Here is a 24,901-nt window from a genome sequence, read left to right on the forward strand (position 1 = left end):
CATAATTCTGTGCAGGGTTGATTTTACCATTAGGCACAGCAAGTACAGTGCTGAGGGTCTGTGATGCTTTTAGAGCCCCAAGAAAATGTTTGATTTTAATTTCTTTTAAAATCAAAAGAAAAAAACTGAATATAATAATATGGAATACATCACAACAAATCTATTCCGAATCATGTAAGTCTTTGTACCACAGCAATTGTAAAACTGAAAACATAATTTTTAGCACTTCCATGGGGGAAACAGCCTACAAAAATGAAGTGCCCAGACCCACAAAGGACATCACGTGGTTCCAATTCTGTGTAATAGTCGCCGTTATAATTAGCGTGCAACTGGATTCATATTAGATTTTAATTGACAAGATTTTAGCTGGCTTATATGTAAGATTTTAATTGAATCTAATTAAAATTTGAATTCATTTAATGTAGTAATTTAATATTAGATTTTTAAAAACTATTTTCTGGTGTGATTTAATATGTTTCCAGTTTCTTAAAGTAAGCTTGTCCAACCCACAGACCATGGGCCGCATGTGGCCCAGGACAGCTTTGAATGTGGCCAACACAAATTCAGAAACTTTCTTAAAATGTTATTTTTTTTTTTTTTGTAATTTTTTTTTAAGCTCATCATCTAGTGCTAGTGTATTTTATGTGTGGACCAAGACAATTCTTCTTCTTCCAGTGTGGCCCAGGGAAGCCAAAAGATTGAACACCCCTGTCTTAAAGTATGGTCAAAACACTATTTTAATACTTTGGAAAAGTATTGAAATACATTACCTGGTTTATGGACTTTATGCGTTACAATAAAAACAGATATCTTCACAAGAGAGAGGTGGCAGTATGATAAAACATAACTTTGAAATGTTAGTTTGGGTGGTAACTTCAAGTGCCAAAAGGCAATGGGCTAATAGATGTTTCTTCTCAAAAAATAAACATTAGAAAGAAGATATAAAGAGCAGAAAAACTGGCATATGGCTAATTAAACTCTATCATCATGGCAAAGAATAACAGTGCTTTGCATACACATAGATAAGTTTCCCAAAGCGTTAAAAAATCCGAATGAAAAAGATCAATATTATGAATCTCAAATCACAAATAAGAATAGCCAAAATGGCGTACCGTAAATTAAGAAAAAAGTTAGTGTGCACTAAGTAATGATTTTCACATATTTCCTCTGAGTCCAAAAAAAAAGGAATACAAAGTTGTATAAATTGATACTTAACCCTGAAGACTAGATAGGGTTTTCTAGATATTTCCTAGTTAATAAAATGAAAAAGCTTTTAAGGTATACTTCACCCATGCGCGAAGTCAAATATGGAGATCATCATTGAAGTTTGATGACAAGCATATGGGACTTCATTATCTATTCTTTATACTTATATGCATTTTTGAAAAATTCCATAATAAAGAGGTAAGAAAATAGCATTAGAATAAAGACTTTAATGCAATTACTCCTCACAGTAATTCCTAGAGCCCTAACATGGGTGGAAAACACATTCTCTGCTCCAAAAGACAGGCTTCCCATCTTCAGTCTCCCTGTTTGCCTAAAACTGACACTTGGAAAAGTTTTCCGAATAATATATCAGGATTATAACCAAAATTGCAACAGAGCACCTAGAGATACTTCCTGTTGTGTTTATTTCCAGTCTGACTGACTGCTACTGATTCTCCCCATTGGCTTTGTATTCCTTAATAAGTACTAAATATAGATACTATGGTATTTTGGTATCTACAGTTTTTAAACATGACCTTTAGGAAGCCGGAGACACTGTGGTCAATGTTTTTCAAAAAGTGAGTCCAAGTTTGGATTTCATTTAAGCTTTTATAATGTATTACTTTTCTATTCTTTAAATATATAAAGTCTATGGGTTGGGAAAAATCGTATATCCACACCAAGCCTTTTTATAGTATGTTTTCTGTAGTTTAAAAAAATGTGCTTCATGATGTTGACATATTCCTTTGAGACCATTTTGGTACCTGGCAGTCCACAAGCTGGGCCTCCATGTCCATGGGCTCCTTGGGTGGACTCAGCGCAGTGTCCAGAGTGGCCTTGGTACTCAAGAGCCAGCTGTCCAGCTCATCGGCTTCACAGCGATACCTCTGCAGGGCCTGTTCCTGCCTTTGTTCCTCCAGCTGATCATTCAACTTCTCCTGTTGAATTCAGTAGAAGGTAACATAGATCACGCTAAGGTAAAATCTTGAGAATTTAACACAGTAAAGCAATGGTTCCAGGCCCTGGCTGTACATAAGAATCACTGGTAAAACTTTGAAAAATTTCCTTTGCTTAGGCCACATCCCAGAACAACAATCAGAATTTCTAGGGGTGAGTCTCAAAATTGGTATTTTTAAAAAGACTCCCTAGTGATTTTAATGTGTACCTAGAGTTGAACAAGGTATTCTCAAATAACATACCTATAGGACCAGGCAGTAATAGAAATGATGGAAATCAGTCAAGGATTAGAACAAAACAATGGCATAAAGCGGTTGGTAAATGGCAGTAGACACCGGACCTCTATTTCTGGGAAGAGTAGGGAGTGATGGAGCCTGTGGCAAACTGAAAAACATGCGGCCTGCCTAAAACAGCAGCCACATACAGTTTCAGGCAATTGATCCCTGTGGGAAGGGGTGGCCCAGTGTTAACTTTCATCTCCAGTAAAGGCAGAAATCCAAATTTCTAGGTTAGCTCTCTGAGTTTTTCAATGATTGCAAATAATTCACGTTGAAAAAAAAAATCCACGTCAATCGCTTCATTTTGAAACCCCCACAAGTTTTTCATAGAGTTACTGGGGACAATATAAATGAATTAAAAGTTAACTTTTAAAATATTCTAAATATTTTAAAAATTATTTTATGAATAATTCATTATTTTAAAATTAATTTTATTAAGCCATTTAAAATAGAAATTAAGAAGTAGGGCAGACACATCGGCTTTAAATTTCTCTAATACAAGAAGTATTAGGTTGGTGCAGAAGTAATTGTGATTTTTGCCGTTACTTTTGCACAAATCTAATATATGGATATATTATTTGACTAATCATATAATAGGTAAAACTAGAGAGAGACTACACACCCAACGACAGGGTCATGGTTAATTGCATTATGGTGTAATTAGCAGCTAAATAAAATAATATTCAGTTCATATAATAAGAAATGTATTGAGAACCCATTATGTGCCAGAGAAGCTGCTAAGAGATACAAGATGATAGATACTATAAAGGTCTTTAGGGAGCCTCCAGTCTAACCAAACTACAGGAGCAACAATATGGTAGCCTAGAAGCTTAGGGCCAAGAATTTACGAGAGAACAAATAAAAAAGGAAGACAGCTGATTTTTAACACAGATATTACTGCTGCCCAAATTTGTCTCTATATTAAATAATATTTAAATTAAGTAATGTGGGAACCAGAATTGCAAGAGTATTTTCATGAATTACTATGAATTGGCTAACAGTGACTAAGTAGGATTTATTCTTTATAGTATTAGTAATATCATCCATCAAATACTGTCTTGGAAACATAGCAAACCATTATGCAAATCCTTTACAATTATTCTTCACAAGGCTCGTGTCTACCAAGAATTTGCTTTCCACATTCTCAATATTTCACGCCTGAAATGAGTCAGAAAGGAGTCAAAGGACATATTCATGGCTACACACTGACTGTACTCTATTTGGGAGACTGTTTTGTTTTGTTTGTTTGTTTGTTTGCTTTTTTGAGACAGAGTCTCGCTCTGTTGCCCAGGCTGGAGTGCAGTGGTGCAATCTTGGCTCACCACAACCTCTGCCTCCCAGGCTCAAGTGATTCTCCTGCCTCAGCCTCCCAAGTAGCTGGGACTACAGGCACACGCCACCATGTCTGGCTCATTTTTGTATTTTTAGTAGAGACAGGGTTTCACTATGTTAGCCAGGCTGGTTTCAAACTCCTGACCTCGTGATTCACCTGCCTCAGCCTCCCAAAGTGCTGGGATTACAGGTGTGAACCACCCCTCCCGGCCGTGGAGACCATTCTTGAAACACAATCCCAGCTTAGGAGAAGGAAGCAATGAAAATGTAAATACGTAAGTAACCCACATACTTGGTAACACAACATTAAAAGTTAACTCAGAAGTGAGGAGGCCACTTCAGAGTTATTGGTTACCTCCAAAAGCTGCCGTTTCCCCGAGGCTTTCATCCTGATGGTGGACATTCGCTCGGCTAAGACAGTGAGCGTGGACTGCAAGGCCAGCTGCTCCGCGGGGTCGGCCTCACAAGACTCGGATACCAGCTCCTCTGCGAGAGAGGACTGGAGCTCATTGATTTCATCCTGGAGCATGAGAATCTCATCCATCAATGCCTGGAGGAAAGACTGTGGAATCACACTCATGTATTCATTTCTTCACTGAGGATCATTAGCACTAGCTGAGTCTCACATCCATTGGGATTAGTGGAAGAGATTTCACCTGGGAATCATTAATCAATCAACAAATAGCAGCCTACTCACCTACATTTCTAAATGAAAGGCCAGGACTTTTCTGATTTTATGTACGTATCACTAACCAAAGTGAGTTTGAACAACTTAATTAATCTTTCTAGTTTTCAATAGGATCATCTGTAATACAAGGATCATCTGTAATATCAACTTATTTTTTATTTTTTAGAGACAGAGTCTCACTCTGTCACTCAGGCTGGAATGCAGTGGTATGATCACAGCTCACTGTAATCTTGAACTCCTGGGCTCAAGCAGCCCTCCTGCTTGAAGCTGGGACTACAGGTGTGTGCTACCACACCCGGTAGTTGTTTTTTTTTTTTTTTTTTACTTTTTGTAAAGACAGGATCATGCTATGTTGCCCAGGCTGGTCTCAAACTCCTGGCCTCAGGGAATCCTCCAGCCTGGATCACAGGCATGAGCCACCACATTTCTCAATCATTTCTAAGAGTCTCCAATACAACGTTGAAAATAAAATGTATTACTTTCTTCCTCAACATGATTTTCCCACATTAACCTATTGCTTTCCCCAAATCTGAAACAGCATTGAACTCTAGTACAAAACTCACATGGTTTCTCACAGGATGGGAGAAACCTGTAACCTATTTCTATGTCATCACACTACTCATTTTTCTCATTTACCAAACTCTAAAAAATAAGGGTCTCTCCCGGGTGATGTCTTCCATTCCCAAGACTTCAAATGCTTTCTAATCCTGAGCACTTCCAAAGGTACATCCCTAACCCAGACACCTGCCCTAAGTTTCAGGCTGTGTGTTCAACTTACCTAGTTCACGGGTGTCTGCATAGTGTTAAGTCTAATCCTGCTTCCCCGCCTGTCTTCCACCACCTCTCATTATGGCTCAAGCTGGAGACTTGGGAGTCACTCTTCACACCTTCCTCTCCTTCACTCACCAGATCCAAACCATCACCCCGTCCAATGGCTTTTATCTCAAAAATATATCTTGTATATCTGAATATCCCCACTGCCCCCACCTGAAGCCAAAGTCAACTTCCTCTCTCGATTGAGTTGCTATATAATGGTCTACTAATGAGTCTATCTGCTTACACTCTTGTTGCTCCAGTCCAGTCTATATGAAGCAATTACAGCAACCTTTTGAAAATGTCAATTAGGTCCTCTCACTCCCCTGCTTTGAAATACGTACTGGATTCTTGCTGTGAAATAAATCAAACTTGTTACTACACTCGTGTAGTCTCACTCTTCCTGCCTCGTGTGCCACACTCCCTTCTTGCTCACCATACTCCAGCCTTCTTCAGCCACTCCAGGGCCCCACTTCAGTCACTTCCTGGCTTCAGGGCCTTTGAACATGCTGTTCCCTCAACGCGGAAAACTCTTCCCGCTCTGTGTGAGATGGCTCTACTCATCCTTTGCTCTTAGGTTAATTGTCATATCTTCAGAGAGGCCTTTCATGACCACCCAATCCTAAGAAAATCTCCATCATTCTCTCTCATAGCACCCTGTTTTCCTGTCTATCATAATTATACTTGATTTTATTTCTCTTTTTTGGAGTATTTTATGACTTGCTCTTTAGATGGAATCTTCACAGGAGAAATTGTTATTTAGGATTTCAATGAAGTTGGAAAAACAGGCTCTATCACCAGAGCAGCAACTATGATTTCAAGTAAAGTAACATAGGCTTTATATTTGCCAGCATTTCATAGTTTCCAATGTGCCCTTATTTGCATAATTCCTATCTTTTCCACAGGACTGGAGGCTTCACTGTAAGTGCAGTGCCTCCTCAGAGTGGGCTCTCACAATGTTAAACAGCAAAAACCCCTTCTCTTTCCCTAATATCAAATATCATCATGACAATTAATTTTTAAATAAACTATTAATATTATATACATCTAGAAAAGTGAACAGATTATAAGCACACCAACTATATATATCCATGCTGCTGCTACCCAGATCAAGAAATGGAACATTTCCAGGATTCTATAAGCTCTTTTGACCTCCTCCTTCTTGCTACTGCTGTCTTCAAAAATCACCACTGTGTTAACTTGTAAATATCAGGGGACTTTGGCCCTTATTTGAGCTTTATAGAAATGGAATCATACACGATGCACTGCTCTGTGTCTGGTTCCTTTCATTTTGTTGCACGGAGAAAGAGTTAACCCATTTTTATCATTATACCATATTCCACTGTCGCCTAGTTGTGAATTGTTTTCACTTTAAGTTTTTCTAGTGGGTTTAATAGTGGAATCTCATTGTAATTTTAATTTCCATTTCCCCGATGACTAATGAGATTGAGTGTCTTTTGTGACTGCCTGCTAAAAATCTTTTGCCCATTTTCCATTAGAGTTGTTCCTTTTCTTATTGCTGTATGGAGTTGTTTGTATATTCTGGATAGGAGTGCCTGTGTTTCTTTTGGTCTGCATATAGCAAATAATCTGATCCCACTTTGAGGCATGGTTTTCCCTTAACGGGAAAAGACTTCCTTAATAATATCTGTTGATGGAAAGAAGTTCTTAATTTTATCTTGGTCTAATAGAATCAATATTTTCCTTTATTGTTAGGGCTTTTGGTGTACTATATAGGAAATCTTTTGCCTAATCCAAGCTCATAAATAGAATACATTCTCATAGGTTATATTCTGTAAGAATGCTACTCAAAGCGTGGTCCACGGAATAATAACAGTCTGCACAATGTTTGTTACTGGCTTATGATGAGATAAACATATTGAGAGCAAGTGCTAAGAAACTCTTATAGTAATTTGACAGTTATGACATCCAAGCAGCATTTGATTTAATTTTACTAAAGTATCCGTCTGTGATGGATTAGAATGTTTTTTAAAAAGATCATTCACCATAGATATTTTAAAGTATTATTTTCAAACTTTTTTTTTGGTAATAACTTCACATTTAGATCTACAAACCACATAAACTTAATTTTCATGTCCAGTGTAGAAAGAGGTGAAAATTCTTTTTTTTCACCCATTGTTTTGCAGTGTAATCTTTGCCACAAGTCAAGTGTCTGTATAAATGTGATTCTGCTCTGGGCTCGAATTCTGTTCCATCAACCCATTTGGCTGTTTGTGCAAATACCACACAATCTTAATTATTGTAGCTTTATAAATCTCCCTATCTGGTAGGATATATCTTTCAACTTTATTAATCTTTTTCAAGACTGTCCTGGTTATTCTTTACTTCTGGCATTTTTAATATATATTTTCCCACACATTTGCAGCATACTTTATTATTATTATTACTATTTTTGAGACAGAGTCTCACCCTGTTGCCCGTGCTGGAGTCAGTGGCAAGATCTTGGCTCACTGCAACCTCTGCCTCCCGGGTTCAAGTGATTCTCCTGCCTCAGCCTCCAGAGTAGCTTGGATTATAGGCATGCACCACCACACCCAGCTAATTTTTGTATTTTTAGTAGAGATGTGGTTTCACCATGTTGGCCAGGCTGGTCTTGAATTCCTAGGCTCAAGTGATCTGCCCGCTTCAGCCTCCCAGAGTGCTGGGATTACAGGCATGAGCCACCACACCCAGCATGCAGTATACTTTAGAATTAGCTTGTCAACCTCCACCAAAAAACCTTGCTGCAATTTTTAAAACGTGATTGCAATGAATTTACAGACTGATATTGTTTATTATATATGCAAAGTATTTTTTATACATTCAAAGTATTATACATTCAAAAACTTCCATTCAGTAAATTATTTTCCGTTATTTCATAATAATGTTTTGTGCCTGAATGCTAAAAGTATAAAACCTATATTTGGTTTGATTTTAAATGCTCCTCCATAATTAGATGGATCTTATTATGTCTTTGTTTTTTTTTTTTACACTGATCCTTCTGTACAAGCAAGAAGAGCCTCCTAACAATTTCACACTGTGTTCATTCTCATCCTCTCTTCTGTGCCTTTCCACACACATTTACATTTATAGTGCCTCCTACCCACTCCTGTTGCCATTCCAAATTTTCAAACTCTGTCTCCTCAAAGTCCTTGTTAGATCTCATTTAACCTACTTTCCACTAACTGTAGCCCACAAGCAGATTTCTGTTTTCTGTTTGATGTGTTGGTAACTCTCACCAGCACTACCTCATTAAATCTCATTGGCTTTGACCAACCAGGTGCGCACAGAAGGTATCAGCTGCCATTTAAAACTCACAATGTTCTTAAATAGCTCTCTGAATGTTCTGCAGTCAGTAATAAAGGAATTAGGAAAATCTGGAACTGTTCACTTAAATCTTTTTTTAATTTTTTTGGGAGACAGTCTCGCTCTGTCGCCCAGGCTGGAGTGCAGCGGCACGATCTCAGCTCACTGCAACCTCCGCCCTCTGAGTTCAAGCAATTCTTCTGCCTTAGCCTCTCAAGTAGCTGGGACTACAGGCTGCACCACCACGCCCAGCTAATTTTTGTATTTTCAGTAGAGACAAGGTTTCACCATGTTGGCCAGGCTGGTCTTGAACTCCTGACCTCAAGTGATCCACCTGCCTTGGCCTCCCAAAGTGCTGGGATTACAGGTGTGAGCCACTTAAATCTTGTTAGAAACAGTCCTCTCCACTCATGCTTGAGTTTACTCTTAAAGATTGGACATTTTTGGAAGGTAGCTAGAGTTTTTAACTTCAAGATCTAGCAGCCAGGCTCAGGGGGCGTGAGATTTTCTTTTGGGGTCATAAAGATGTTTTGGAACCAGAGAGAGACAGTGGTTGTACAACATTGTGAATGTACTAATACCACTAAATTGTACAATTTAAAATGGTTAATTTTATGCTATGTGAATTTCACCTCAATTAAAAAAAATTTAGCCATCAAATACGTCTTCAGTCCCATAACTCTGAGTATAAGAGCTGGTGGCCAGCAGCTACCCGACAATATATGATTCAAGATAAGGAGAAAGAGATGAAATGCATGCTTTTGGGTTTCTGATTTGTAATTGCAAACTTGGCATGTGTATGACACTTACATAGCTTAGAGAAGTTCCATGAGCTTCTCTAACATAAAAACTCTTTAATAGTAAGGGTGAAAAGAAACACGGACCTTATGTGACCTTCAGAACTGTCTACATGAACACAAGTTTTTGTTTGTTTGTTTGTTTGTTTTAGGGGGATGGAAGCTTGCTCTGTCACCTAGCTGCCATCTCTGCTCACTGTAACCTCCACCTTCCAGGTTCAAGCAATTCTGCTGTCTCAGCCTCCTGAGTAGCTGGGACTACAGGTGTGCACCACCATGCCCAGCTAATTTTTGTAGTTTTAGTAGAGATGGGGTTTCAGCATGTTGGCCAGGCTGAAATGTCTCCTATTTTATTTATTTATTTATTTATTTTTTGAGACGGAGTCTCGCTCTGTCGCTCAGGCTGGAGTGCGGTGGCGCAGTCTTGGTTCACTGCAAGTTCCGCCTCCCAGGTTCACGTCATTCTCCTGCCTCAGCCTCCCAAGTAGCTGGGACTACAAGCGCCCACCACCATGCCTGGCTAATTTTTTGTATTTTTAGTAGAGACGGGGTTTCACCGTGTTAGCCAGGATGGTCGCGATCTCCTGACCTCGTGATCCGCCCGCCTTGGCCTCCCAAAGTGCTGGGATTACAGGCATGAGCTACCGCGCCCAGCCTTTTTTTTTTTTTTTTTTTTAAGCCTACAGTAACCTGGTATTCCTGGGCAGTCTCCCATCCAAGTACTAACCAGGCCCAACCCTGCTTAACTTCCAAGATCAGATGAGAGACCACAGTTCTTCTCACATTCTATTTTAGTTGTTACATATATGAAAAAACAAAACAAAACAAAATAACCACAGACCTCTGTGCGCTATATATCACTGAGCTTTGTGTGGCAACACATGTCCCTAAAGCATCAGATGCCCATGATAATAAGGTCGCAATGACAGAGGGCTTAACAGTCAGTACAACAGCCACAAGTCAGCTCATGAACTGCATTCAAACCTTAAAATGAAATCTGTAAGATAGCCAAGCATGGTGGCTCACACCTGTAATCCCAGCACTTTGGGAGGCCGAGGTAAGTGGATCACCTGAGGTCAGGAGTTCGAGACCAGCCTGGCCAACATGGTGAAACCTCATCTCTACTAAAAATACAAAAATTAGTCCAGCGTGGTGGCAAGCACCTGTAATTCCGGCTACTCGGGAGGCTGAGGCAGGAGAATCACTTGAACCTGGGAGGCGAGGTTGCAGTGAGCCAAGATCACGTCACTACATTCCAGCCTGGGCAACAGAGTGAGACTCTGTCTCAAAAAAAAGAAATCTATAAGACAATTTAGAGAGCATAACCAGAAAGGCACAGCATTCCACACAAATTCAGTAGTTTAGACAAGTGTTTAAAGGAAAAATGTAGGAATTAGGTTACCTCCTTAAAAAAACATGAATACTTCCAAGAGAGTGTTGGGAAAGAAATAAAAACTAAAGTATTTCTATTAATTTTTAGGAAATATAAAAAACCATACTGGACTTCCTCACACCCATTCAGTTGAAATTTAGAAATAGTAATTCTATAACAGTGCTTGAAATTTTTAAAGTACCATTCCTGAAGCTAAGAACAAATTTAGATACTGTGATACCACCAGCTTTTCATGTAGGCAGCTGTGTTCCAGAACTTGTAGAACTTCTGGCACAGACAGCAAAAGGTAGCAAAAATAGCTCAGATGAAATATGTGATGATACATGAAATTATATACTAAATTCTACATTATTGCTATTTTCTTTCCCTCTCATTAGAACATTAATATGTTCTAATTATATTAATATGATATATTAATATATACAATTATATTAATATGATATATTAATATATACAATTATATTGATATATTAATATATATAATTATATTAATATGATATATTAACATAACATTAATATATTTTCTCTCTTAATAAACCATTAAGCCCCAATGACTGGTAATCTTCATTAAATTAGCTGTACCTCCTTACTGCTGTGATGGCTAGTACAACTACTACCAACTTAGAAAGGGAAAAAAAGTCATGTGGTTGGCCTTAATGACAAGAAAAGTCACAGATTCACTTCTAATTTATAATTCTCAGAATTAATGTGCAATTTTGAGTTGTCTCCATTAAATCCCTTGAACGGAATCATCATTTTGCTCCACATTCAGTTTATGTGTGTTTCCATCCTAATGCCTGAGCAACAGGGTGGTGGTGCTGATTGGAAGCTAACTTGCATTCTCATGTACGAACTCTGGAAGGGCAGAGCAGGCCACCAGTATCCTGTTTTCATGCAGCTCCTAACTATTGTGGGAGCCAGTGATGGGTCTTTGGCAATTGTGGGCAGCCTCCTGGGCCACAAGAATGGGGGCTTGAACAAAGGTGGAGATGTCCTGAAGCTGGAGAGAGGGTCAAACTACTTAAACTTTCTGCAACATCGTCATCTGATAATCTGAGTAAGTGAGTCTCAAATGCACTTTAATCCAGCCCTTGCATAATTTACACTATATTCCTTCTGAATGCTTAAAGAACGGGGCCTCCTACAGAACAGCCATCGAGGTTGGCCTGAGGAGCACGTACTCAACCTGAAGGAAGCTCTCTGGCTCCTTCCAGTACTGTGAAGCAGAGGTGCAGGGAACAGCTGGACAGACAGAACCGCAGGAGCAAGGAAGACCTAGGAGCCACAGGGAGCACACTGGAGCAACAGGGACACCCCTTCAGATGAGAAAGAGGTGGCCGCTGGCAACAGAAAACTGAAGTAGCAGCTAAAGAGAACTGGGAGACACTGAGGCCCCTTTAGAAAGGAGAGGGGTTTGGGAGACTAGCAGTCTAGTGATAAAATGGGGGAAGCTCAGAAGTAAATGGCATTGGAATAGTCCCCCAAGCCCCTGACCGTCCTCCTGACTGGTCTGGTCTTGGATAACAAGGGTTAATTCTCATTTCGTGCTTTCATAGCATCCTCTGCAAATGTGGCTAAGGGTGGGTGACTGTGGGATAGCAGAAAGACCTACAGAAGGTAGTTTTTTACCAAAATAAGGCCTAAAAATGGACGCTATGCACTTCGATCTCTAGCTTCAGAAGTCACAAGAGTGTAAAAAACCTGAAACCACTATTTCTCTATATGCTGTCTCTAGATGAAATGTTCTCATTTTTATGTTATACTGAAAGATATATACTGCAAAAGAATGCAACTTTATCTGACTACACATATGAACAAGCAGTCTATTCCAAGGTTATCCTGCTTCCAAAACTAGAAAGATGTAAAGTAGAAGAAAGACAAAGTACGTTTCACTCCTAAAGCTGTTAAGTTACCCTGTTTTGATAAACATGCTTACCATGCCATGCTTTCATAGCTCTTAATTAACATCTAAAAATATCTTTCTTTCCTCCTGCCTTCTGAAGGATTGTCACATGCTCCTGGCTTCTTGTCCCAGCCAGGCAGCATTTTCCTAATCACGGTGATGAATATGTAGGAGAATGTGTGCCTCAGTATCCTTAGACCCCAGTTATATAAAATAAATATAATTTTAACAGCGTACCTCATTAGACTGCTAAAGTATTAACCAGACTTTAATTTCTGAACATTTCTTAGCATGCATTTTAAATTGACACATTTTTAACATTATCTTTCTGCATTAGATTAATGTAATGATCTCTGTTTTTCATGTAAAGCTAATATTTTGCCTAGTTTAACCTTTTAAAAAATGATTTAAGTCAGGGACAATCACAAGATGAGACTTAGAACTTACGAAGTCTGAGATGTATTTTCTGAAGTGATAATGGAGGGGCACCCCCTGGCTAAGTTTCTTAAAACAACAATATCGAGAAAAGGTAGATTTGGAGTATATTTTATTCTTACAACAGTGGCTCACAACAAAATCAAAATAACTTGGCAACTCTAAGGAAACACATTTTGTGTAATCAAAGTTAAAAAGCAACATAAATGCATGTAGCTTTCTTTAATTAGATTCAAGATCTGAATGTCTCTCTCTCTCTCCCTCTCTCTCTTTTTCTCAGATCCCTCCCTGAATCAGTAGTAGAAATGACCACTATTAGGACCCTTGTTTACTCTGGAAGAACTGATAAGGTTAAAAAATTTTTTAAAAGTCACCTGGCTGTCTCAAACACAAGCCTGACAGGCCAACCAGTCACAAGAGTGCCTTATTCAATCAAGCAGGAAACTGAAGTCATGGCTATTTGTACCTGATGTTCAGCCATCTGGCTTTCTGGACTCCTGCCAGGCTCTGGGCTCTCACTGAGTTTCAGCTCAATAGCCTCCATCTTCGTAGAGATGGACTGGAGGGAGTCCTGGTACTTCTGCTGGCGTTCCAAAGCTTCATAGAGTGTGCGCTGCTTCTCACTGATCTACACCAGAAAAGGGATATTACCAAATGCTTCCCAGCCCCTTATCTTTCAGATTACAACATTTCTTTCTTCAGTGCTTTACCTCTGTGGCCCAACATAGGGTACTCAACTGTGGACTGGATGTGTAAACTCTCTGCATGTATTTCATAAGACAATCGCTAAGGTTACTGGTGTCTGGTGGGCATAAACTAGTCCACCTTGAAGACTTACCACATTCTTTAAGGTTTCCCAAGAACGCTGCAAATCACCCAGTTTGGCAGTAGCGGATGGCTCCAATCCCGGTTCATAGAACTCCTGGGATGCGGATGTGCTGGGGTGAATTTTTGCAGCATCTGTCTGCAACCTCTCAGCAGACAAGGCTTGGTAATATGCAATGTCCTGTGAGTGCAAAGCACAGTATTGAATTAAACAAAAAGACAAAGTCTAGATTAATATGCTCTGGGTACTGTTGGTCATGTCAAGGAAAGGTTTCAGATCTACACCTTTCATGGAGCACTACAAACTAGTAAATTAGTAAACTCTTGTGACAAGAAAAATGTAAAGACTGTATCAAAGCACACTGTAATTGTTTCAGAATTTTGGTTTATATATATCAAAAAACAACTTTACCAATATTTCAAGTTGCCAAAACTCAATCTTATTCTATGTTTGTTAAATGGAAATACAAAGGATTTAAGCAGTACACATGTATTTAAAGGTTGATTAGAATAGCAAAAAAAGAGAATCTTAATGATCTAGTTCCTAAAATGTTGTCGAATGTATTCATTAAAGTTTTAAATAATTTAAAAACTACTTGACTTAAATAAAATTAAATCTACAGATGCAGCCAGATCTTCACTATCTGTGGGTTCATCATTTGCTGAATTAATTTAAATATTTTGATATTAAATAAGAAAAATGTAATGGGGAAGTTACCACTACTCTAAGAAACAAATAATATAAAGGTTTTCTATGCATTTCCTCAAAGTATACACACAAGAAAAACAAAGTGAATGATGAAATATCATGCTTTCAAATTTTTTAAACCTATTATAAGTAACATTACATATTGTATTTGCACTGATAAAATTTACTATATCAAGAGATATAGTAAAGATGGTTTTTAACTGTTTCTATGGTTATTTATCTGTATTTCAGTAGAAATTTAATTGGGGGAGTAATTGCTATTATAAAGTTCATTGTTTTTGCAGTTGTACTGTTGAAGGGAATTATGTCAGCTTAAAATACCTGAGTCTTATTGAGAATCATGTATTGGTAAAAAGTATTGAAGAAGGCTCCAGCCGTCTGAGAAACAAATGTAGCAGTGTCATGCGGTAGAATGAATTCAGACTGGGACAGCTGAGATTCTAGCGAAATTCTCCTCTTGTGTAGCTATATAATTGGAGCAAATAACTTATATCTTGCACACTGGTTCACTCATTGGTCCAACCTTGGGTGGGATTGAGGATTATATGAAATAATATTTGAGTGACTATGACAGCTTCTACCCATTTTGTTGTTGTTCCTGAGGTCTCCAGATGAGTCCCTAACATTTATTGATGATATTGGAACATGGAGACTGCTTCCTCTTTATTCCTAACCCTGTCACTGTCTTGAGTGGATTACTCTTCATGTCCTTAATAGCTTTAGATCCATTGATCCTCACTCACTCCCACCCCACTTCAGTCCTCCACACCCTTGTATGCTGTCATCGCTCAGCTGGACTTGTAGTTATGTCTAAAGTTACTTAAACCCCTTTCTTGCCAAGACTCTTGTTTCTCTTGCTCTTTTAACCTTTACTTCATCCACTTGGAAAACCGCACACATGACTCAATCCAGAGTCATATATGCATGTGTGTGTGTTACTGACACACACACACACATACACACACACACACACACACACACACACATACACATGCAATCCAAGCTGTCAAGGAGATACTGCAACTTCTCAAATTTTCAAGTCTATGTATATTCACACTCACCCTTATCTTATGCTTTCCAGTTTCACTGCTTAAACCTGACTCTCCCACAGACTCTGAGAATCCCATAAACTGCTTTTTCAAGGATCTTGGTCTATTAACATCCTCTCTGGCTTTGTTGACTTTCTCTCTTCCATCCAAAAACACCTGCACGCACTGTTTCTTTTATTTGTTTTCTTGAAGGATATCACATTTTCTAAAAAGTCCACAGTTCACAATGTGACGGATCGTCACACGTGAATGCACTTGCACACACAGGCTCCATCCTAATTTCTTTGTTTCCTCCCTTTCATTTCATAATCCAACTTCTGAAAGGGTGATTTTCATGGGACTTTCTCACCCTCGATCCACTTCTAAATTCCAGTTTGGACTTTGATCCTGATGACTGCAGAGCTTGCTCTCACAAGCTTCTTCTTCTCTTTGACAAAAAATGATGAATTTTCATCCCTTCCCTTGCCAGACCTCTAGCATTCAATAGCACTGACAAACCCTTTCTGGAAACACTTTCTAAAAAATCTCTCTGTTCTCCTCCCAGCTTTAAAGTCATTCACTCTTTCTCTTTTATAGTTTGTTTTCCACTCACTCGCCAATATTGGTGAATTGATAAGCTCCCGACTCACATATCCAGATGTTCATGTATATCCTGTAGGCTCTTCAAAGTCAACATTTCCAAAAGGAACCAATTTAGGAAAAAACAATGAAGTATTATCCATCTTGCAATAAATGGAATGTCTTCTCACCTAAGCTGTAAACTTGGGATTTATTCCTGATTTCTCCTCCCCCTTAACATCCACTGCTTATGGGAGGATGGAGTGCTAACGATGCATATCCTGGCCACAGCCTTGGTTCAAGTTCTCATTACAGTAACAGCTTCCTAACTCAAAGGTTGCAAACTGGCAGCCTGTGGGCTGCCTCTGACCTGCACACATTTAGTGTGGCTTATACAATGTTTTAAATTGTTTAAAATCTCTCTTCATGAAGATAGAGAGATTTCATTAAAATTCACATTCGTAGCTTGTTTTGCAAACCACAAGGTATGGTAACACTGGGCCCTGTGTCTTTGTTAAAGTAACGCTAACAGAGGAGACATTGCCTCATTTATGTGGAGCAGGAGCTGTCCAGGCCTCTGTAGTCCCTCTTGGCCTGTTTCTCTCATTTTTATCACCAGGGTGGACCAAGCATGAGACTGTGTAACTTCTGTTTCTAACAGCTCCCCTGGCTCTGAATTTGCACACTTCTATTCTCCTGTCCACATTGATCCAGAAGTATCAGTTCTGTACTCAGCTTCTCATTAAATTCCCTCAGTGGTTAAATATTAGCTTCTGGAGGTAGCTGAAATTCCTTCCTGTGGCATTCAGGGCCTCCATGATGTGGTTCCCATATCCCTCTCAGTCTCATTTCCCCCTCTCCTCCTCCTCCAGTGTTTCTCCAATTACACTGAAACTATTTGCAGTTGCCTGGATGGGCCATTTTGCTTCCCGCCTCCACAGCTTCCAACAGGTGGTTTCTTCTGCCTGAAAATCTTCATCTCACATGACCCAACTGCACTCCAACTGCCTAACTGTGCTCCTCCCTTAAAACTAAAGGGGGCCATCCTTGACCTCTGCCTGACTCCAGCCAGTTTAGGTGCTTTCTCTAGGCCTTCCCACAACACTGTACTGCCCTCGGCCACACTACCTGCCACCTTCTCTTGTAAGCATTTGCCTGTCCTCACACACACTGTAAGCTCCCTAAGGGCTGTCTGGGTCACTGCTTTTCGTCTTCATCCTGAGCACGTTGTGGAGTGTTTGGCAAATAACAGGCAGGACTATATGTTCATAATAAATCATGCTTGTAAATGCACTTATATAAATTCTATTATTTTATATACATGTAAAGTAATACTATTACTGTCCATAAGGAAAAGCAGGAATGCCTTTAAATGGTGTAAACATTTTACATTAGATACTCTATTATAAATACAGAAGGCTCCCAAAAGAGCTAGAATAAAATAAATTTATTACAAATAATTTTTTTCTGGCAGTCTCCCTCTGTGTGTGTGTGTGTGTGTGTGTGCACACATGGCTCATGCCTACAGATACGAATGACAACTCCTGGTTTCTTAAAAGGATTTGAAAATATGTCACCTTTTATAGATGAATAATTTCTATTTATTTGAGGTACATACATAAATTCAATTAAAATAAATCACTCAGTACTATGAATAACTACTAAAGTCAATACTTGATGTAGTGAGGAGTCACTGTTACAAATACGTTTCTCATTGCTTATGTGCCTAAGTTATAAGACTTATGAGTAGATTCCTAAGGAAATAAATTTGGACAACTGTAGCTACTATTTGATCAGTATTTTCTAGTTTAAAAAGCACTTTCACGATTCATGTCACATTTCATTTTCACAATGCTGTGAATTAAGTAGTATTGCTTCTCACTTACAAATGAGGGTATCAAGGGACTTCCCAGGTGCACTCAGCTTAGAGGAGAAAGAGCTGCAACTCAGTGTGAGCTTTTAACTTGAAGGCCAACGATTTTCCCATTACACTCTTGCTCCCTCTTTTCAAATGTATTCCTCCCTCAACTCTTCTGCAGAGTCTAAGCCTTGGCTCGCTTCTGAGGGGTATCAAGAAGCCTGCAGCAAAATCTAGGAATGCCTCGGTATTTCTACCTTCAAGTAAGCTAAACTGTTATTACATTTTAGCTAATAGCTACTGTCAGAGACAGAATACACTGTGAGTGGGACTAGGTAGTTATATAACGGAGATCTCCTTGCAGGAACAGCAGGCACAAAACCTTTTTTTTTTTTTTTAACAACTGTGATTTTATAAAGCAGTTCTATTTGGCTGCTCCCTGAAACAGCTGTACACATTCTGTGCACAAAACTCAGGGTTTTTAATCTGAAAACTGAAACTTAAGGGGATCCTACATGTCCTCCTCAGTTTCAAGAGACAATTTTATAAATCCAGTGCATCACCCGTCATGGTGTCATATTTTTTCATTGTCTTCTAACTGACATTACTATACAAAAATAACATGTGGCCGTAATGATGGGGTTGATTTGTTTGATGAACACCAAGCATAATACATTTCCTTTTTAACAGCTCCCTCAGAGTAAAGCTGTGTGTCTTAACCTAAGTAAAGGCATTTTCCCCTACTCTGCAGCATCACATGTAAGTATTTTAGATTAACAATGCAATTTAATTGATGTTTTCCTGTGACTAGGGGAGGGGGGAAGAATTAAAACAAAGCCTAATCTCACTGAGTTTTAGGACCTGATGAAGCTTTGTGGTTAATGTCAAGAATTAATAATAGAAATATTTGCATGTTTCATCATTTTTAGGGCACTTTCATGTATCCTTTGACACTTTACAAGAAGTAGCATGGAGATTTACAGTTTTAGAAAAGGTATATTCTTTCCACAAAGTCTCATATAAGTATTTATTATTCAGTTTGAAAAATTTGAGAACCTAAACCATATTAAATAGAATAATTTTTTCTATATAATAATCAGCCGACTATAGCTTAATTTCTGTAATAACATCTGTAACCATAGGGAAGGACAAATCATCAAAGAATGAGTAATACATATTTTAAAATGAGAATTTGAAGAACACTTTCCCAAATTCCCCACGGCTCCCTGAACTTCTCCTTTTATGTTGCTGTTTTTAGTTTCCTCTGATCACATTGTTATTATCTGTCCCATGTCTGCCTTTCTCTCTAGACTGTCAGGGCCTTGCAGGTAGGGCCATGCTGACTCCTTCTCAGCTGCATCCTCAGGAACCAACACAAGGTTTCACACTGAGCAGGTGTCAGAATGTACTTGACAAATGGATGAGTTGATAATTTCCCTAGAGCTATCCTGATTTTTACCAAGAGAACAGTGTAAGTGTATTAACTAAAGGTTTCATCACCTTGACGTTCCTTTTTTTTTTTTTAATGAGGGGGGATTCTCTTTATCACAGAAATCCTATGACAGTCTGAATGCTTCTGCTTTAAAATAAAAGTAATATAATTGAATTATAATACAAGTTATAAAACATTTGCTCTGTTTAATGCTTCTCCCTTAATAATACATATCAACTTCTTTGAAAAAATGTAATTTCATAGGATAGTTTACATTTTTTAGTTGTCTTCACTAAAAAATAAAGTATTACTTAACATGCATTAAAAGTCTTTGGTTACTATAAAGGCATCTTTTTGATTTCTATCTAATATTTGACATAAAAGCTTTTTGACATTTAATTTAGTATTATCTACATTTAATACATGGTAAAAGGCTTCTTATAACTAAATGGTTATTTTATTTTCCCCATTTTATAGAAAATAAAATTTAAGATTATTGAAAGATAAGTTAAACACTCAAATCTAGTAGGCATTCTAGTATAAATATGGCAGACATTCCTTACATTGGTACACAAGTTGCAAATAAAGAAGAAGTCTGACATAATAAATGGAAGTTTCCTGTCTTCAAAATCTGAGCTGGTAAATGCCAGCACTATTCTCAATGCATGTTATAAAGCCATCGAATCATGTTATTTTACAATGGTGACACACATCTTTTATTTTCTGTTGGATGCAGAACCCCATTCCAGATGATTGCTGGAAACTAAGGCCATAATGTCTTAAAACAGAGCCTTCTGGGCTATCATTCCCATGACCTAATTTTTGTTCATCCCACTTTCTGTAGCCCAGGAGAGGAGATGACATACTGAGACACATGACAATCATAGTTTGTGCAACTATAACACCTAATAGTGTGTCCCTGGAACCAAATGCAACGAAGTCTGAGATTCATACCCACGATCTAATGGAAACAGAGAATGGAGTCCTGCATCTGCCCAGAGATTATTGCTAGAGGAATGCCAAGTGGGAGGTACCTGGTTAACAGAAGCATCTGTATTAGCCACAGGTGAAGGGGAGCGACAGGCAGGTGGAGAGGAAATCTCACTGTTGGTTCCCTCCTCCCCAGACTCCTCAGTGACCGGTGACAGCAAAGTGTGACAGCGACCTGCAGTCATCTGCCACATAAAATGTAGCCCAAAGGACATGAAAATCAATTAGCTATGTTAACATAAGTCCTGTTCAGGCACAGGCCAAAACAGAGTTAATTATAAAACGAAGGTTAAAATTACTGGGACCCGAATTCACATATTAATCCTGTGTTAGTATTTAAAAGTTCTGTCTTCAAGAGAATATGATGCTGGTAATCATTTGTAAAACAATCAGGGATGGGGGTGCATATGGACATTGAAGTTTTGTTGTTGATTAAATACTTCATTATTTTCCTTTCTTTGGAGAGTTTGTGGCTTTATAAATAACTGGAAAAATCACGAATCATACAAATGAGAAAAGGTCTGTGAAATAAAGCTTGGTCTTTTGTGGACATCTCAAGTTTCAAATATGGTAGGGAGATAAATGCACCCAAAGTACTGTATTGCCAAATGGGCTCAGGTATGGTTACTCATTACCTGAGGCACAGCACATATAAGGGAAAACACACAGCACTGGGAAACATTATAGTCACCAAAATACTCAATGCATTTTAGATGGCAAGTGTATAGGAAAATAGTGGTGCAGAATAGAAAATAACAAAGTTGATTTATTTTAATCCAAAGCCAAGCTTTAGACGGTCTGTTTTCATATTTTTCTAACAATAGCTGTTCTTCTAAATTGTATTACACATTTATACAGTAGAGTACATGCACATATGTAGTTAGCTAGTTAGCGTGGAGACCACAACTAAATATATATGCCATGAATTTCCCATCCCCCAGACAACTAAAACACTGTGCAAGTAAATTATTGTTTAAAGCTCAGAGCCTCTCAGTATTATTGCGAAATTATAAACAAATACAGGGTAGACCTCTGACATGTTAAGTAATTCAGCTGTCTCGAGCACATAGTTTCATTTTAACTGTCATTGTTTACAGTGTCAAAGATTGGCCTGGCCCAACGGTAGTCAAAGAGAGTTAAGGAAACTGTTCCTCCCTCTGAATCTGCAAGATCGAAGGCTGGTCCCTGAAATCAGCCACGGAGAGGGAACATGGAGCCACTCGCCAGGCTCCAGTCAAAGAGCAAAGCCGCGGGGACCCACTGGATCCTTACCATGACCACAGAGGGGTGGGCCGAAGGCGTGGGGAGGAGCTCCCCATCCAGGTCCTCTGTCCCTTCCGCCAGCCCCTCGACCTCGGTCACCGTCAGCAGCATGGTGGCGTGCTTGGCTTTCATCGTCAGCATCTTGCACTTGGAATTCAAAGAAGCGATCTGCTCCTGGTAGCCCTTAATTTTCTGCGCCAGCTCCTGAGGAAACATTTCCCCCACCGGGGTGTCAGAGCAGCATCAAAAGGAAACAGAAGTAGTAGCGTTCATCTTCCTGCAGGGCGAGCCAATGAGCGCGCAGAGCCGCGCGGGCCCGGGAGGCAGGATGTGGAGGCGGCGAGTCCTCCTGCATCTCGCTACCGAGCCAGACCGCAGGCTGCGCGGCGCGGCGCAGGCACAGCCAAAGTGCCCGAGCCCGCGTCCCCGCGTCGGTACAAAAGGAGAAATGAGGGGATGAGGCCGAATGAGTGGTTTCTAATCGCGAGAGGCCCCATATGGAATCATGAACTTCCGCAACATTAGGAACTGACAACTTTCTTAAAAAGCAGAAAGCATCTGAAATTTACCAGATGGTTCATGCCATGGAAATTAGGTCATGTGATGGCTAAAACCACACCAAAAAAAATGCAAGGCTCAGCTCTTACCCTACTGAGTACATTCAACAGAGATGACAGTCATTTATTTTACATAGGGTCACATAGTCAATAGCCTGTCTGTTCCTATGTCTCTTAAGAATTTTTTTTAGATAGGCTAGATATTGCATATGGAAATCCTAATTTTTAATGCAGATTGACCCCTCAAAAAAATTTTGTATATTCATCAAATTTTTTCTTGCTCACTTCATCATGTCTCAAATGTTGCTGAGGCTTTAACTAGAACTTTAAACTTGAAGTGCAATTCGGATTTAGTGTCTTTTAATTTCATTTGCTTTTGAAAAAATAATTGTTTTTTTGTTTTTGTTTTTGCTTTTGAGCAGACAAGAATGAAAAAATATATTATGAGAGATAGAGGTTTTAAATATTTTACTAAGAGCTTATTGGAAATATATTCTGGATAGCACATAACCCTTAAAAAGGTAACTATAGATTCATTTTAGGAGTATGGTAATTCTAAAATATTAAAGTTTTACTTTCTTGCTTAAATATTTTAAGTATCAAATATTAAAATTATACTTTATTGCATCTTTAAAAAATGAAAATACATATTTCAAAACATGATTCCTAAAAGTACAAAACTATTTAAATTCTTTTTTTTTTTTTATTTGGCTTCTTTGTTTCAGAGGCTGTCATTTATTGTGCACATAGAACACATTTTGTGGGCCGGGTGCAGTGGCTCATGCCTGTAATCCTAGCACTTTGTGAGGGTGAGACAAGGGCATCACTTGAGATCAGGAGTTCAAGACCAGCCTGGCCAACATGGTGAAACCCTGTCTCTACTAAAAATACAAAAATTAGCCAGAAATTGCTTGAACCTGGGAGACGGAGGTTGCAGTGAGCCAAGATTGTGCCACTGTACTCCAGCCTGGGCAACAGAGTGAGACTCTGTCTCAAAAAAAAAAAAGAACACATTTTGTGACAAAAATATTAAATTGTAATGTCTTTAAAATAATTGTGTACATACATACACATACATTCATATATATACACACACATATACACATGCACACACACATATGTACACATAGTCATCCCTCAGTAACTGAGGGGCATTGGTTCTAGGAACCCTCTTAGATACAAAATTCACAGATATTCCAGTTTCTGATGTAAAATGGCATAGTATTTGCATATAACCTATGCACATCTTCCCAAATACTTTAAATCATCTCTAGATTACTAATAATACCTAATACAATGTAGATGCTATGCATTATAAATAGGTGTTATACTGTACAATTTAGGGAATAATGACAAGAAAAGAAGATCAACATGCAGAGATGCAACCATCCTTTTTGCTCCTCAAATATTTTCTATCCATGCTTGGTTGAATTCATGGATGCAGAACCTATGGATACGGAAGGCTGACTGTATGCAAAACACACGTGTGCACACGCACACACACACACACACATTTTGTTATTATTGTTGTTTTGTTTGTTTCTTCCTGCCCAACTGAAGCCGAGTGGAGCAAAAAACAGTCCAGCAGAACTCAGCCAGCAGGCAGTCTTCTTGACTCCTAATAGTATAGGAATTTTTAAAACAAGGATTTAAAAAGTAGAAATCATTGCTTCTTTACCTCTGGGGATGCAGTTAATTAAACCGAATAGGATTTTTAAAAACAGTGATTGAATAGCTATTTACTATATCTCGTCTAGTGGCTAGCACGTGGGTACTCAATAAATGACATTTACTGCAACTAGTTAATACTAGAAAAGAGCTCTAGCAGATTACTGGACTCCTTGAATTTCAAGTCACCAAGCTTTCGCACAATGGTTTGCCATTATACAAAACTTTAAGGAATCTTTTTTATTATTTTATTTTATTTTATTTTTGAGATGGAGTCTCGCTCTGTCACCCAGGCTGGAGTGCAGTGGCGCAATCTCGGCTCACTGCAACCTCCATCTCCGGGGTTCAAGCCATTCTCTTGCCTCAGCCTCCCAAGTAGCTGGAATTATAGGCACGCGCCACCATGCCCAGCTAATTTTTGTATTTTTAGTAGGGACATGTTGGCCAAGCTGGTCTCGAACTCCTGATCTCAAGTGATTTGCCTGCCTTGGCCTCCCAAAGTGCTGAGATTACAGGCGTGAGCCACCGTGCCCGGCAACCTGAGGAATCTTTATGAAGTAGACAGTTAGTATTAGGCCTTCCACCCTTTGTAATCACATGGCTGGGCACAGCTCCCTGCTACAGTATCCTGCAAAGATGTGCCCACACTGACAGCAAGTGACCATTTCTTAAGCTGCAATTCTCAACCTTATTGTGTACAAAACTCATTTGGATTGTTTCTTTAAAAAATGCAACTCTGGTCACCACTTCCAAAGGTTCTGATTTACCAGGTGTATGACAGTCTGCACTTCATAATTAGCCCATGTGACTCCAATGCACGTGACTTCCACTGAGAAATAGTACTCTACGACTTGCTTCTATAAGTGTAAACCTCTTGTAATCTC

General features: G+C 38.9%; 1 protein-coding gene across 7 annotated transcripts in view; it reads right to left on the reverse strand.

Moving 5' to 3' along the window:
• Nucleotides 1–24,901, reverse strand: part of SYNE1 (spectrin repeat containing nuclear envelope protein 1) — a 518,706-nt gene that overhangs the window by 157,983 nt on the left and 335,822 nt on the right. For 5 of the 7 annotated variants that reach the window (XM_016956730.4, XM_063813578.1, XM_016956731.4 and 2 more), the window contains 6 exons: nt 21,802–21,996; nt 20,574–20,714; nt 13,947–14,114; nt 13,575–13,736; nt 4,129–4,335; nt 1,971–2,144 (listed from right to left, as the gene is read on the reverse strand). In XM_016956730.4, the coding sequence (XP_016812219.3) occupies nt 1,971–2,144; nt 4,129–4,335; nt 13,575–13,736; nt 13,947–14,114; nt 20,574–20,714; nt 21,802–21,996 (1,047 nt within the window). The remainder of the gene's footprint in view (nt 1–1,970; nt 2,145–4,128; nt 4,336–13,574; nt 13,737–13,946; nt 14,115–20,573; nt 20,715–21,801; nt 21,997–24,901) is intronic. The other 2 variants (XM_016956737.4, XM_016956728.4) reach the window with 1 other exon arrangement.

This window comes from Pan troglodytes, chromosome 5 (assembly GCF_028858775.2).
Source record: "Pan troglodytes isolate AG18354 chromosome 5, NHGRI_mPanTro3-v2.0_pri, whole genome shotgun sequence".
NCBI classification, from domain to species: Eukaryota; Metazoa; Chordata; class Mammalia; order Primates; family Hominidae; genus Pan; species Pan troglodytes.